This window comes from Coregonus lavaretus, assembly GCF_964263955.1.
Source record: "Coregonus lavaretus genome assembly, chromosome: 27".
NCBI lineage: Eukaryota > Metazoa > Chordata > Actinopteri > Salmoniformes > Salmonidae > Coregonus > Coregonus lavaretus.
Genome location: NC_140014.1, coordinates 18,631,770 through 18,649,229, shown reverse-complemented (window position 1 = coordinate 18,649,229; position 17,460 = coordinate 18,631,770). Strand labels below are relative to the sequence as shown.

General features: G+C 43.5%; 1 protein-coding gene across 1 annotated transcript; it reads right to left on the bottom strand.

The window, feature by feature from the left end:
• Positions 1–976: 976 nt before the first annotated feature.
• On the bottom strand, positions 977–13,555 carry LOC311102614 (sodium-dependent lysophosphatidylcholine symporter 1-B-like; the record flags this gene model as incomplete). Its single annotated transcript, XM_084143981.1, has 13 exons — positions 977–1,157; positions 1,466–1,609; positions 1,766–1,878; positions 1,994–2,077; positions 2,948–3,031; positions 3,361–3,479; positions 3,797–3,887; positions 3,992–4,161; positions 4,267–4,345; positions 6,402–6,525; positions 11,296–11,420; positions 12,254–12,382; positions 13,394–13,555. The coding sequence occupies 13 exons, from the start codon at positions 13,553–13,555 to the stop codon at positions 977–979; spliced, it is 1,605 nt and encodes a 534-aa protein (XP_084000107.1).
• Between the last annotated feature and the right edge of the window lie 3,905 nt (positions 13,556–17,460).

Here is a 17,460-nt window from a genome sequence, read left to right as displayed (position 1 = left end):
TATTGTGCTGTCTGAAATGGAACAGTTATTTTGTGCTCTCCACGTCCCTAAAGAAGTGTATTACTCTCTTGAGATAAGTGAAAATGATTTACATTAAATGTAACCATAACCATATAAATCCAGTCTAGATAGAACAAGTTATTGGTATTCTCAAAAAATTTGGCCTGAAATCTTCCCTCTTTGAGGACCATCCTTGCTGGATGGAAAGTCGTTTTTTTGTGCAGAGAAAGGCTTCCCACCCTTTGACCTAATTCTTGGTTCAGGTAGACAAACATTCAAATGTTGGATTTGATGGGTACATGCCCAATTAAAAATCCCAAACCAATGTTTGATATGCAAACAAACAAATAGTACAGTAGCTAATAGACAGGGCACAGAGAGAGCGACGACTCTGAATGTCCACTAGGGGTTTCTGTAAGCCTGTAGAATCCTTTGGAGAGTAGGGCCGTTGTGTTCATGTAGCATCAGGTAGGAAGCAGCCACAGTGTAGTCTGTGGTTTCTCTACTGTTAGTCCAGTTAAACAACACTCCAGCCTGCCAGTGCAAACACGCGGGACAGTTGTGGCCTTTCGGTTGGACCCCCTCCTCTCCCAGGGCTCCTACACAACGCTCCCAAGCTCTGTGGACTCTGCATCGGAATCCTGATCGCCCTCCCTGTTTCAGAATGGGAACAGCCAAGAGTTAGACACAAAGGACTTGGCTTGTTCAAGAGGGTTCTTATTCATGGAAGAGCGGCTAAGGCTTAAAGCACGTCATTTGCAATTAGCTGAGGTATAGCAAAAGATGAGAAAGATGCCAGAAAGGGACTAAGTTTAGTGTCCCCCTGCAAGAGATTGGTCACTGGATCTTTTAGTTCCCCAGTGCACTTAATTTAGGAAAAAATAGCTTGGGTCGTGCATGAACCCTGTTCTATTACAATGAGTGTCTGGCTTAGATACCCCCAATCAGCCCTAATCGTGAGTGTGTTTGGCCTGACTCACCGCATCTCCTGCAGTAGTTTCCTGTTGCCTTGCCTCCTCTCCTCGTCAATGGGGTAGGTCTTGAATATCAACAGCCCCAGGAATATCAGAACAACAGGAGCAGCTGAGACCAGCACCTTCAGGGTTAAATTCACTGCGTCGGGTTGCGAGCAGCCTCTGGTCACATACCCGGCAAAGCTGCTCAAAATGTACAGGGAGAGAGAGAAGAAAACAACGCGGATATAATAGGTACAGTTTGGCTTGATTATGAGTGTGAGGATTATGTTATGGTTCCCCACATGACTGGTCCGTTGGCCCAAGGAAAATGAAACTAGCTTAAATGCATTTATCCTACATTAGAATTTAGGCCATTTCTGAGAAAATATGATTCACTAAGCTGTTAGGAGTCCTGCAAAATAGAGTTAGATTTCAAACTAAGCTCATTAAATTGTCAACATGCTCAGTTTACCATGTACAATACATGCAAGAGAGGGACACACACTTACTCTAGACTGAGAGTGGAGATGCCGAGGGAGATTCCTGAGGCAAACTTGGTGAAGAAGACATAGAAGGAGTAGAAAATGGCCTCGTGGCCACTAGAGTCTGGATTCTTCACTTTGAAATCATCCACCACATCTGGGAGCATTGACCTGAGAAACAGAGAAAGATGTGAATGTACGGTATACAAAAAGGCAAGACCCACCACAGACTGGACATAAGTAAAGAGACACTGGAGATATATGATAGCGATCATCTATAGGTTGTTATGGGTATATGGAGGTACATTCAAACAGTAGGCTACTTACCAGGGTAGGAGGAAAGCTGCAGCCACACTGACTCCTGCTGCCACAGAGACCACATAGGCCACAATGAGACTGCTCTCTATGCAGATGATCAGGATCATGAAGGGCACTGCCCACTACAGAGATAGACACATAGGATAGACATGAATGAAATAAGTCATGAGAGAGCGCCCCATACATACACACATACCAGCTTTGAGATGAAGCTCCACAACAACACACACTGCTTACTGTGATGCCAATGTAGACTGCAGTCTTCTTCCCAAATCTGGTCAGGAACCACTGCCAGAATGGAATGGACAAAGTCCCAGAGAGCTAAAAATGAAACACCAAAGAAGAGCATTAAGATATTTAACCATTTCCATAAAAATGAATAGAAATACTCCTCTTAAGCACGGAGGGCAATGTGGGAACAGAAAAGGTCAGACTGACTGATGGGCTAAAACATAATGGGAGCAGGACACAATTTGAAAGGGCTCTTTATTTAACCCTGCAGGGGGTCCATGACCCTTGACCTCTTATAGAGGTGTGGTCAACCAGTGTGTCAAATGACCACACAAGGATTAGCTAGTGGCTGAGCACTCAGCAGTATTAGAAATATCTAACACTATGCTGACCAAAGCCAGCAGCATCTAAGGACCTAGCCTTGCATGTATGGCAGTTGGAAGATTTGGCTAAAGCACAAACAGATCTGGTGACCAGGCTACTAACGACCTTTCTAAATTCCCACATTTCCTGCTCCAGTGGCCAGACAGGGCAGTGCATGGCAGCTCTACATCCTACTCAGGCAGAGGGAGAAGCGACTGTGCAGAAAAGAAGGAATGGTAAATTGGAGAGAAATGCCAAAGCTTACAGATTGCCCGAGCAACAAAGGCCCCTCTGTGCTCCTTTCTCACCCCTGCTCCCTGTAATGGAGTGTGTGAGATGGGGACAGGTTCCCAGCGGCCACAACAACACTTCCTCTCACCCCAAAAATGTGCCCTTTCATCCCCTTCCATGAGGAAAACCCCCCTAAAACAGTCACGGAAACACCATGGAACCACAGACGTTACTCTACCCCACAAGGTGACCTTTCAGTCAGCACAGAAAGTACAGGTGTTAATGTACAGAATGCACAGGTCTTAATGTACAGAATATACATCCACTTTGTGTTAGGCCTCTAGTGGGAAGGAACACTAGACTCACCATAATGACCAGGAGAATGTTCTGGAAGTCATTTCTGAAGCCCAGGGTGTAGGTGATGAACAGGGCAAAGTTCCCCTCCAGGAGCTGCCAGGAGAGCAATGACATACACATTACATTTACATTACATTTTACTTATTTAGCAGACGCTCTTATCCAGAGCGACTTACAGTTTTAGTGAGTGCATACATTTTCATACTGGCCCCCCGTGGGAAACGAACCCACAATTCTGGCATTGCAAGCGCCATGCTCTACCAACTGAGCTACACATCAACCACTGAACATACAGGAAGTCATATACATACAGGAAACCAAACACCAGGGTTACACACCCTATAGCTTGTCATAAATATTTGTTTGTTTGTTTGTTTATGTGTGTGCGTGTAACTGTATCCCATTCTAGGAGTGTGACTCACCATGAAGGCCAGCGAGGTGAAGAGGAATCCCATGACCAGTTTGACATACGGCCCGTATCCCATCACCATCCTCATGCCCTCAAAGAACGACATGGGCTCTGTCTTCAGACGCCCACACTCTATGACCAAAACAAAGATGGCGATTAAAACTAACCTATTAGGTGCACTGTGCCAAACATCAGCTGAAGAAGACTTATCTGATGATCTTTATCCCTCGTCCATGACATTTACTGACTGCCAAAATGTGTCCCTCTCCTAGTTACTTGTAACAAAGAATTCTTGGAACATTGGAGGGTTGAGAGGAAGTGGAAAAGTTTTCCTGAGGATAACAAACAAAGCTGTTGTACTCTAAATATGAGAAATAACTTGAAGTTATGTCATTGTAAAAATTCAGATAAAGAGAAAAACATTTTCTTCTCCATTAATCAATTCTCACCTTCCTGCTCTCTGACTCCCAGGAACAGGACTGCAGCACAGAGAACGTAAATGGCACAGATGACTCCTGAGGCAATCAGGTAGGCTTGTTTCTGTTAGAGGGACAGGAGGAGCAGGATTAGGGTAAAATTCCACTTTACCATTACAGTGTTATGACATGTTAAAAAACATGTCATCCCTGGGGTCTCCCTCTCACAGTTTCATCCAGGGAGATGTGAGAGATGTTGACATCTGACCCCAGCAGTGTGGAGTTACTGTTGTCAAGGACATCCAGGTAACCCGGGAGACAGGGGGCGATCGCCCCACCCACAATCTGTCCCTGGATCGCCGTGCCAACCACTGTGCCCAGCACCTCCACCGTCATACCTGAAGGGAGAAGGGATGAAGAGAGCGAGAGAGAGTAGAATGAAGACCTCATATTACAACCACATGAGATGCTACATAACTGCAAAGATGTACAGGTTGACTTACGGTAGGCCGTGGCAGAGTCTCTCTCTTTCTGGTCTGTGCTGATAAACATGGTGAGCGCTGAGTACGGCACATGGAAGCACTGCACACAAAAACAATGAAATCAATTCCTGGCACAGAATTGCTGTAAGTAGCAGTACAAGTAAAAGTATTGTTGTCTGTTAGTTTACTCCAATCAGGGTAGGGATAATATATATATATATACACACACACACAGTGGGGGAAAAAAGTATTTAGTCAGCCACCAATTGTGCAAGTTCTCCCACTTAAAAAGATGAGAGAGGCCTGTAATTTTCATCATAGGTACACGTCAACTATGACAGACAAATTGAGAAGAAAGAAATCCAGAAAATCACATTGTAGGATTTTTAATGAATTTATTTGCAAATTATGGTGGAAAATAAGTATTTGGTCACCTACAAACAAGCAAGATTTCTGGCTCTCACAGACCTGTAACTTCTTCTTTAAGAGGCTCCTCTGTCCTCCACTCGTTACCTGTATTAATGGCACCTGTTTGAACTTGTTATCAGTATAAAAGACACCTGTCCACAACCTCAAACAGTCACACTCCAAACTCCACTATGGCCAAGACCAAAGAGCTGTCAAAGGACACCAGAAACAAAATTGTAGACCTGCACCAGGCTGGGAAGACTGAATCTGCAATAGGTAAGCAGCTTGGTTTGAAGAAATCAACTGTGGGAGCAATTATTAGGAAATGGAAGACATACAAGACCACTGATAATCTCCCTCGATCTGGGGCTCCACGCAAGATCTCACCCCGTGGGGTCAAAATGATCACAAGAACGGTGAGCAAAAATCCCAGAACCACACAGGGGGACCTAGTGAATGACCTGCAGAGAGCTGGGACCAAAGTAACAAAGCCTACCATCAGTAACACACTACGCCGCCAGGGACTCAAATCCTGCAGTGCCAGACGTGTCCCCCTGCTTAAGCCAGTACATGTCCAGGCCCGTCTGAAGTTTGCTAGAGTGCATTTGGATGATCCAGAAGAGGATTGGGAGAATGTCATATGGTCAGATGAAACCAAAATATAACTTTTTGGTGAAAACTAAACTCGTCGTGTTTGGAGGACAAAGAATGCTGAGTTGCATCCAAAGAACACCGAGTTGCATCCAAAGAACACCATACCTACTGTGAAGCATGGGGGTGGAAACATCATGCTTTGGGGCTGTTTTTCTGCAAAGGGACCAGGACGACTGATCCGTGTAAAGGAAATAATGAATGGGGCCATGTATCGTGAGATTTTGAGTGAAAACCTCCTTCCATCAGCAAGGGCATTGAAGATGAAACGTGGCTGGGTCTTTCAGCATGACAATGATCCCAAACACACCGCCCGGGCAACGAAGGAGTGGCTTCGTAAGAAGCATTTCAAGGTCCTGGAGTGGCCTAGCCAGTCTCCAGATCTCAACCCCATAGAAAATCTTTGGAGGGAGTTGAAAGTCCGTGTTGCCCAGCGACAGCCCCAAAACATCACTGCTCTAGAGGAGATCTGCATGGAGGAATGGGCCAAAATACCAGCAACAGTGTGTGAAAACCTTGTGAAGACTTACAGAAAACGTTTGACCTGTGTCATTGCCAACAAAGGGTATATAACAAAGTATTGAGAAACTTTTGTTATTGACCAAATACTTATTTTCCACCATAATTTGCAAATAAATTCATTAAAAATCCTACAATGTGATTTTCAGGATTTTTTTCTTCTCATTTCGTCTGTCATAGTTGACGTGTGTACCTATGATGAAAATTACAGGCCTCTCTCATCTTTTTAAGTGGAAGAACTTGCACAATTGGTGGCTGACTAAATACTTTTCCCCCCCACATTATATATATATATATATATATATATATATATATATATATATATATATATATATATATATATATATATATAATAAATAAATAAATATATATAATAAATAAATATGCAAACAATTACATTGATAGAACCCACAATCTGCAATATTAAAGCTGATCCAAACACACAAATAAAACATTAATTAATTACAACCATATCACAGTTCAATGGTGATTGAGGAACAATGAATGGTAATATGTGCCCCTTCTTATTAATAACATATTTTTTCACTAACAATAAACTGTGTATAGGGGAGACTGACCGTCTGCAGAGACTGGAAGAGACAGTAGAAGACCAGATACCACAGGACCTTCCCCTGCTCCACTGGAGGGACATACCAGATCAGGAAGTACGTGAGCACCGCAAAGGGAGTGGAGATGAGGATCCTGAGGGGAAAACAGGACAGGATCAATAAAATGTAATGGAGGAGCATTTGCATGTGTTGGTGTCTAAGTAGGTCTATTTCATCTTGGTGACTGGAGAAAAAATGATATACTATAAAAAGAAATGTTTCTACAGTATTGAAGCAGTAAATATTTGTTCTCACAATTATGATTTCCACGAGTCCCTGCCAGGCTAAGTGTGGCACCTGGTAGTGTTGGCAGTAGTGGTAGCAGAATTTGGGCACTAACTTATGTCATCTGCATAGGGTTGAGATATATACACTGAACAGAAATAAACGCAACATGCAACAATTTCAAAGATTTTACTGAGCTACAGCTCATACAGTGAGGAAAAAAAGTATTTAGTCAGCCACCAATTGTGCAAGTTCTCCCACTTAAAAATATGAGAGAGGCCTGTAATTTTCATCATAGGTGCACGTCAACTATGACATACAAAATGAAAAAAAAAAATCCAGAAAATCACATTGTAGGATTTTTTATGAATTTATTTGCAAATTATGGTGGAAAATAAGTATTTGTTTTTCCCCTACAAAAGGGCTTTATTACAGACAGAAATAGTCCTCAGCACCCTGGGCATTGTGTTGCGTGACAAAACTGCACAATTTAAAGTGGCCTTTTATTGTCCCCAGCATAAGGTGCACCTGTGTAATGATCATGCTGTATAATCAGTTTCTTGATATGCCACACTGGTCAGGTGGATGGATTATCTTGGCAAAGGAGAAACGCTCACTAACAGGGATGTAAACACATTTCTGCCAAAAATATGAGAGAAAGAAGCTTTTTGTGTGTATGAAAAATTTCAGTGATTTTTTATTTCAGCTCATGAAACATGGGACCAACAATTTACATGTTGCGTTTATATTTTTGTTCAGTGTATAAACTTAAGTATCCAACTTGAACCCCGTCGCTTTCTAATTTTCTTACATTCACATTCCCCTTTTTATTTTTTATTTCTGTGCATTGAAATCTATAACCCTTAATCCCCTGTTATTTGGGTCTGTGTACGGAGAAGGGGTTCAGAATGGGCTCACTGTGGCCTTTCTCTCTGCACTGTGCCTGCTGACAGGGAGACTGTGGTGGGCTGTCCTTATAGTGACGCCATACTGACTCGCCTCACCCTCACACCACTCTACAGGCACAATCACACAATACACCTGACCAGCAGACCAATACACCCCAGCTAGAGAAGCAGAACAGCCATAGAGAACAATGGTTCCACTACTGCAGCGGTCTCCAACAGGTAGACCAGTAGCTCGCAGGCGACCTCTGAGTAGCTCGCCAATCAATTCTGAAAGTACATGCATTTTGTCATGTGTTCTATCTCAAACTGTCATAAACATAAAGGTCCCAGCTACTATTCAATCAAAGCAACATTGACGTTATCCCATCCCTGGTTAGGCACTATTGGCTTAAAAAGCCAAATGTAACAATATCTGACAATTAATTTCCAGCAATATTGCCCCTCTGTCTATCATCTGTCAGTATGTAGCCAGTTAGCGATGCTAATGATACCCTGCATCTTGTGAGTAGAAAGACTTTCCCCAAAAACCTTCTCAATTAAATAAATGTAAACTGCAAAGTAGGCTTCCCTGACAGAACTATATCATGATTATTTGTATCAATTGGGTGGCCATTGTTTTGAGATGTTCTGCAGCAGTAGGCCTTATTGCAGAAACATTGCTAAACCAACACATTCAATTAAAGGGGAATTACACCAAAAAATCTAAATGTGCTCGTTTTCCAGACCTCAAATTGTCTTCTGATATGATTTAAGCATTGACATAACTCAGAACATCCATTTCGCTGTTTCTCTATGAATAATTGTTATATTGTGAGTAAAAAACGAACAAAAAAAAAACCTAACAAATAAACAGGAAGAAAAAAACTGCGAAAACAGAATTTGGGAAAATACTAAAGATAATGTTATGGGGCCTGTCATGCCAAATACTGTTTATTAACCATTCGATTACCAGGTATATTGACAGAATACACACCAAAGACCAGGGGAAGAGAAGAATGTGCGTATTTGAAAGCTAGAAAAAAATACATTGCAACACATTTCATTTTTTTACAAGTAGCACCAATGCTAGAAAAGGTTGGAGACCCCTGCCCTACTGGGTTTCCAGCAGACCAGTCCACGCAAAATAATAGAAGTCGGGGGCATTGCTGGCAGGGTGTTTCGGAGACAAGTATATATCGACTAAGACATTTTTCTATGCTTGCAGGGCAGCGGGCGTTCCATTTGTCTCAGCCGCTCACTGGTCTCAGTAAAAGCCACACAGTTGAGAACAGCGGTCACTGTAACATTGCATGCTCATCTGCCAAGTGTTTTAATCACTACAACTACATTAATACTTTATAGCAATCTCTTGCTAAGAAGTAATGTTTCTTTCTATTCATAATCTGTGTTTGACCTGCAATTATGGCACCTATAGTCCCCAGGGGGCCTATCAGCTAACTGAACTGAAAATGCTTGTTTGTTTATCTGACATGACACATGTCGACCCAACTCACAAATGGCCAGTCAATGGGAATAGCCCATCCTCTGTAGCCCACACCCATTGAACTGGAGAAGCCCCTCCATCTTCTTCCTTAGCCTATGTGGGCTGACTAAATGGGGTTAATGAGAGTCAATAAGCTGATCTGACTGGAAATAGAGGTCAGATTTCTGCTTGATTCTCTGCATTTTGTACACCGTCACTCGGTTGAATACACAAAGCTCACAGCATGAGCACGATGGCAGCCCAACCCACTTAGGGGGGTAGGCGAGACACGAGAGAGGAAAAGGCTTACGGTTTTATTTAGCAAACAGACTGGATCATCTGCCTGTGAGAAACAATGTGCTTGTTCAAGTTATGTCAACATTGAAGTATTATGATCTTGATAAGACAAAGAGAGAGACTATTAAAGTACTTCTCAGCAGAGCCCATTAAGATAACATTGTGTTCTCGCTCTTTTAAAACAATGATCCTTTTGATGTTATTTTTAGATGATTATTTAATCATACAGCTATCGGTCTGTCTTGCAGGCGGATACAAGGAAGAGGGTTCTAGAATTCCACAGTGTTTAGGACTAGCGCATAAAATTCTGGGAAAAACATATTCCACTTATAGTGCCAATTAAAAAGGCTGGCGCATTCAGATGAGAAAAGAGCTTTAGTCAAGGTTAAGTTAAGTGCTGCATTATTGATAGTGAGGAAGACATCTAAATCTCCTTGTCTGTGCTAAGGCTCTGATAAGAACACGCTGGGGGCTTTGTGGTGGTTTGTACAGGCCAGATAACTGCACACACAGCCACCTCCTAACAATGACCTACCTCATTGACATGCAGCCAAGAATCTCCCCTCTACTTGACCTGTGGTAACTTCTCTCTGGATTAGCCGAGCCCCCTCCTAAACTGCCATTCTGGGATCACACACACACGCGCTTCTCAGGCCCCCATTGTCCTAAATCCAGATGTGTGTTGAGGGTTGGACCAATCAGAGAAGGAGAAGCTGGTTCTTTCTCCACCCGGCATCCTACATTACATGCCCAGGGTCCTAAGATATCAAGCGAATCCAGCTACCTTACCATCATGAATAAACCTCTATCGACGGAATTCCTAGACAGTCACGGTATTATGCCAAATATACATTTTAACCACAAAATTTCACTCTGTCCTCTTGTAGAGGAGTATATGAAAATATACAGTAGCATGTTATATAGCAGTGGTCACTATGTTCCCTCTGGTTTAAATTACTTTGGGTGCTGCTACTGTGTGTGACCATGCACAGACCAAAGGCCAGAGAGGTGACAGGGATCAGTGTTTCTATTGACCACATGGGGTCATATAGAGTTTCACAGGGGCATATAAACTAGGCTGTAACGTGCTTGGTAGCAGGGGTAGGATGCTGTTAGAGATCATCTCTCTTTACAAACAACTGTCTCACGGTGTTAAATACCTCCCATTATGGCATTCCTACAACCATATGTCAAATCAAGGCTAGGTATGCCTTGATAGAGCATACCTAGCAACAAAACCGTAATGGTTAACAATGGTGTTCTTCGACGTGAGGATTACTTTTGCCGTAGCATTGTGTGGATCATTGCCGAATCTTATATGCAATGCTCATGTGTTTAGATGAACAGTGTGTGACACGGGAGCTCTGCTTTCATCAACTAGTGACAGGCATTCTGGGCTGTCGTACTCAGTCCAAATGCACTCCTATTACTTTAGAGAGGGAACTCACTGCTCTCTTCCGTTCCTGACATATGCCACCCACCACTAGGCTTAACAGTCTCGCTTAGGGCATCTGGGGCAAAATCATAGAATTAGAAATCAATTTCTTTGGGCACAGGCTTCAAAGCACACAGAGCCTTTCGTGGAATATCGCAGTGCAAGCACAGAACAAAAAGAGAAAGCACCTGGGTATTCCAAAACTAACTAAAATAAGATTTAGCCTCATTCCAGTCTGTCCTGGTTTGCACCCAGAGGAGAAGTTAAAAGCTATTACAATCCAAGACGGACAGTGCCCAACAGCAGATAAAGATTGAGTATTGAGGTAAAATTGAGAACAAGTTATGCATATCACTGACAGCCTGTTCTTTCTATTCAAGCCTTTCCACTTCAGCTTTGTTGTCACGGTTACCACCCATATTTCAATTTCAACTAATGTTCTCGCTCTAGGCATGATGAGAGGTTTTGTTTTGATTTCTTCTTTCATTCCTGCCTGCTGTAAAATGTCCACTGGGTGACCGAGGCGGAGACACCTACCAGGGCATCATCCGGCCACACCGGGTCCATCTGCTCCGGCTCACCAGGAAGCCCACCGTTGGGTCTGTCACTGCATCCCAGGCCCGGCCCACAAACAAAATGATAGAGGCATAAAATGGGTCCAGCTATGGAGAGACAGAGTTAAAGGGAGAGAGAGAGAGAAATAACTGAGGGGGAGGGTTATAAATAATTAATTGTCTGTCAGACCACTACAACCACAGACATCAGCCATCACCTCTCCTCACAGAAGGAGTGGCCATTGAAACAGAAATAAAAATAAGCCATCTTTTGCAACTTAGCAACAAGATGACTCCAAGAGGATATTTGGAGAGTTGCCAAGGTTGTGTAAGGACAGTCAGTGATACATGGCGAGGCCACATTGGCAACATTACCATCTGAACAGTGTGGTGTTTAAGACCATTCCAAGGAGCTCATCATCTCTGGTTGAATGAGTTGTATTCAGTGTGCACAGTTTATCACTTGCTAATTGAGAGACAAAGCAAAGCAGTAGGAGTCAGAGTTAAGCCACTTCAATAGAAGAGTCATGCCAGAGGCTGTCAGAATGAAACCAGCTATTTGGCCTTCCCCTTAAAATCAGTTCCCCCTGTACTTTCTAGTGACAGTGAGCTCAGAAAGTTTACAGTATTCTGAAAATAGATGAGACAAAATATATACACGGTTGACCTTCTCTGCTGTGCTTTAAATGACAGCATTTCAAGACAAGGACAAGAACTGATACAGTACAAAGCTCATCGGATACTAAAGTGCTGAAAGTGAACTATAATTTCCAGTTCTGCCCTAGGAGCCTATTCCTGACAACTGACTCGAACACTGACGTACTGTGCTCTTTGTCTTGGGGCTCTATTACAGTGCCTATATAGAGATGCCTAGCTTGGGACTTCCCCTCTAGGTCCCCCACCCTGGTGTTGCCCTCTGGCTCAACCCCCATCTCACTTACCTGGGCCACATCCAGCAGGTAGATCTGGAGGAAGAAGCCCAGAGCACTGCCTGTGATCTGGTAGGGAGCCCCTCCAATGGCATAGCACAACTTCCTGCACACTGACAGACGGCCGCTGTCGTCCCTCTGCTGGAGAATAGGGAGAGAAGAAGACTCACATAGCAGGACGATAGGACACAATGTTTTGTTATACACTAAATACAGAAATGAAGAACACCGTGAAAGCACTGGATTTTAATGGGTTGCTATTGATACACAATTTAGCTGTGTTGTGATACAGGGCTCTTTGTATGTCCATATCCAACTTGGACTTTGTATTAAAAACTGACAAGATGTTGGGGGCATTTCATTTCAATATATTTAGCCAGGATAGTCCACTCAGTAACAATTGCCACTGTTTTCCAGGGAGTCCTGGGTTCCATATAATCAATAAAACAGATAACACACCATACACAGAAGCCTATACAGCATATTCATTAGCATACATACAAAAGCACAGCTAAAATCACAGCACACACTTCATACTCGGTAACATACATTCAAAACCACGCTCACATTACAGCTACCTAGATATGTGTGCAGCTCTTTTGAAGGTGGACATGCTAGCAAACTATCATGTGGATAAGTCCAGGTTGTTCGAGAGCAAAAGGTACAAAGAACTGCCTTGGAAGGCCATGTTTTTCACTGATGGTTGTGCCAGTAGGTGCGGGACTCATTGGTCATAGGCTTTGACTGCTGTGCCCCCGGAGGATGGGTGGAGACTCCTACCTGAACAGGTTTGACATGTATTCATGCAGTTTGTGCTGTGTCACCTTGATAAGTCCCTAGGGTGTTGTAATGGATCCAGTCAGTCAGTGGTTCGATTCCAGTTTTTGGCAGAAAAACCTCTGTGTGTGTTAACAACAATAATAATAATAATAATAATAATAATAAGCCATTTAGCAGACGCTTTTATCCAAAGCGACTTACAGTCATGTGTGCATACATTTTTACATATGGGTGGTCCCGGGGATCGAACCCACTACCCTGGCGTTACAAGCGCCATGCTCTACCAGTCATGATACAAGCAGCCCTGTTGATGATACATTGTAGCTGGTTAAGACCGGTCTTATTAAACTGATGTAGGGTGGGAAGCCACACTGTGGCGCAGTAGTCCAGGTGAATTGTTATCATGGTGTGGTAAATGGTGTGGAGGATGTCCTTGGAGACAAAGTCCCTTGCCCTTTTTAGAGCGCCAAGCCCAGACAGCAATTTCCCTGTGACCAGGCTGGCGTGTTTAGACCAGTGTAGGTCCAACTTCATCCCCAGGTATGGCGTTCACTTGTTCATAAGTGTTTTGTCCGTATGTTACTGTGATACTTTTGCCTGTGTATCTCAGCTTTTATGAGTTGCCAAACAACATTGTCTTGGTCTTCTGAGGGTGTATGGAGAGCTTGTTGTTAGCGAACCAAGATGCTGCCCTCTTGATGTTGTTTGACACTGCCTCCTCACACTCCCCGGTGGTATTAGCTGAGTAGTACAGGACTGTCTTCTGCATATATACACTACCGGTCAAAAGTTTTAGAACACCTACTCATTCAAGGGGTTTTCTTTATTTGTACTATTTTCTACATTGTAGAATAATAGTGAAGACATCAAAACTATTGAATCATGTAGTAACCAAATAAGTGTTAAACAACTTCAAATAGCCACCCTTTGCCTTGATGACAGCTTTGCACACTCTTGGCATTCTCTAAACCAGCTTCATGAGGTAGTGCATTTCAATTAACAGGTGTGCCTTCTTAAAAGTTAATTTGTGGTATTTATTTCCTTCTTAATGCGTTTACGCCAATCAGTTGTGTTGTGACATGGTGGGGGGGGGGGGGGGGGGGGGGGGGGGGGGTATACATAAGATAGCCCTATTTGGTAAAAGACCAAGTCCATATTATGGCAAGAACAGCTCAAATAAGCAAAAAGAAACGACAGTCCATCATTACTTTAAGACATGAAGGTCAGTCAATACAGAACATTTCAAGTAACAGACACATCTCAACATCAACTGTTCAGGGGAGACTGTGTGAATCAGGTCTTCATGGACAAATTGCTGCAACAAAAAAAAAAACACTACTAAAGGACACCAATAATAAGAAGAGACTTGCTTGGGCCAAGAAACACGAGCAATAGACATTAGACCGGTGGAAATTTGTTATTTGGTTTGGAGTCCAAATTTGAGATTTTTGGTGAGACGCGGTGTGGGTGAACGGATGATCTCCGCATGTGTATTTCCCACTGTAAAGCATGGAGGAGGTGGTGTTATGGTGTGGGGGTGCTTTTCTGGAGACACTGTCTTATTTATTTAGAATTCAAGGCACACTTAACCAGCATGGCTACCACAGCATTCTGTAGCGATATGCCATCCCATCTGGTTTAGGCTTATCATTTGTTTTTCAACAGGACAATGACCCAACACACCTCCAGGATGTGTAAGGGCTATTTGACCAAGAAGGAGAGTGATGTAGTGCTAAATCAGATGACCTGGCCTCCACAATCCCCCGACCTCAACCAAATTGAGATGGTTTGGGATGAGTCGGACTGGAGAATGAAGGAAAAGCAGCCAACAAGTGCTCAGCATATGTGGGAACTCCTTCAAGACTGTTGGAAAAGCATTCCAGGTGAAGTTGGCTGAGAGAATTCCAAGAGGGTGCAAAGCTGTCATCAAGGCAAAGGGTGGCTATTTGAAGAATCTCAAATATAAAATATTTTTGGTTACCACATGATTCCATATGTTATTTCATCATTATGTCTTTACTATTATTCTACAATGTAGAAAATAGTAAAAATAAAGAAAAATCCTCAAATGAGTAGGTGTTCTAAAACTTTTGACCAGTAATATATGTATGCTGCATTTCTCCAGCACTGATGGAAGGTCATTAATGTAAATGCAGAACAGCAGGGGTCCAAGCACACTCCCTTGTGGTACTCCATTCACCACAGGTACCTGGGCCGACTGCGTGCTCCTCAGTTTGGTGTACGGACTCCTCCCCTGTAAGTATGATGTGAACCACTTGATTGCAGTGCTGTCAAAGCCTAGTTTCGCAAGCTTTCTCAGGAGCGTGCGGTCTGTGAACAGTGTCAAAAGCTTTCTTCAGATCTAAGAAGAGTGCTGCTGTGACCTCCTGGCTGTTAAAAGCATACTTGAAGTCCTCCACAACCCTTTGCACTGCTGTAGATATGCTGTGTATCTTCCTAAATCCGCCTTGATAGGCTGTAAATAGGCTGTTGAGTGAGAAATAGTTGGCAACCTGTGTGTGCACCAGCCTTTCCAACATTTGAGACTTTTAGAAGCCTAGGAGGAATATCGTCTGGCCCTGTGACTTTCTGCTGCGTCATCTTCAGAAGTTCATTTAGTACTGTTACTTCAACTAGCTCTAGCCAAAAACATGCTCTGTGTCAGACATATGAAAGTGGGTATTTTGAGGGAGCCTGTATTTATTTAGTAAGCTTAGATGCAAAGTATACATTAAACTCTGCCATTTCTAGAGGGTAAGATGTTCGAGGCATCCTGTCTAGATATACTTTGTACTTGGCATGTTATTTTTGCTTTAACAGTTATACCAGTGATTATTTTCCACATTGTTGTCTAACCTTGGATTTTTGTAGAGTAGCTGAGTAACAGTTTGTTTCCTTCCTTACTTTAGCAGTTATGTCACTGGGCAGCCGCGAGCTGCCTTGTGACACAAGCCTACCAGACGAGCTAAATCACTTCTATGCTCACTTCGAGGCAAGCAACACTGAAGCATGCATGAGAGCATCAGCTGTTCCAGATTACTATGTGATCACGCTCTCCGTAGTCGATGTGAGTAAGACTTTTAAGCAGGTCAACATTCACAAGGCCGCAGGGCCAGACGGATTACCAGGACGTGTACTCCCAGCATGCGCTGACCAACTGGCAAGTGTCTTCACCGACATTTTCAACATGTCCCTGACTGAGTCTGTAATACCAACACATTTCAAGCAGACCACCATAGTCCCTGTGCCCAAGGACACTAAGATAACCTGCCTGAACGACTACCGACCCGTAGCACTCACGTCTGTAGCCATGAAGTGCTTTGAAAGGCTGGTCATGGCTCACAACAACATTATCCCAGAAACCCTAGACCCACTCCAATTTGCATACCGCCCCAACAGATCATGCAATCTCTATTGCACTCCACACTGCCCTTTCCCACCTGGACAAAAGGATCACCGACAACAATGAGACAGCCTATAGGGAGGAGGTCAGAGACCTGGCCATGTGGTGCCAGTATAACAACCTCTCCCTCAACGTGATCAAGACAAAGGAGATGATTGTGACTGAGCACGCCCCCATTCTCATCGACGTGGCTGTAGTGGAACAGGTTGAGAGATTCAAGTTCCTTGGTGTCCACATCACCAACAAACTATCATGGTCCAAACACACCAAGACAGTCGTGAAGAGGGCACAACAAAGCCTATCCCCCCACAGGAGACTGAAAAGATTTGGCATGTGTCCTCAGATCTTCAAGAAGTTCTACAGCTACACCATCGAGAGCATCCTGACTGGTTGCATCACCGCCCGGTATGGCAACTGCTCGGCCTCCGACCGCAAGGCACTACAGAGGGTAGTACATACGGCCCAGTACATCACTGGGGCCAAGCTTCCTGCCATCCAGGACCTCTATACCAGGCGGTGTCAGAGGAAGGCCCTAAAAATTGTCAAAGACTCCAGCCACCCTAATCATAGACTGTTCTCTCTGCTACCGCACGGCAAGTGGTACCGGAGCGCTAAGTCTAGGTCCAAAAGGCTTCTTAACAGCTTCTACTCCCAAGCCATAAGACTCCTGAACAGCTAATCATGGCTACCCTGACTATTTGCACTGCCCCCCCACCCCACCCCACCCCATCCCCCTCTTATACGCTGCTGCTACTCTGTTTATTATTTATGCATAATCACTTTAACTCTACCTACATGTACAGATTACCTCGACTAGCCGGTGCCCCCGCACATTGACTCTGTACCGGGACCCCCCTGTATATAGCCTCCCTACTGTTATTTTACTGCTGCTCTTTAATTATTTGCTTTTCATTTTTACTTATCTATTTTTTTACTTAACACAAAAACAAACAAAAAAACTGCATTGTTGGTTAAAGGCTTGTAAGTAAGCATTTCACTGTAATGTCTACACCTGTTGTATTCGGCGCATGTGGCA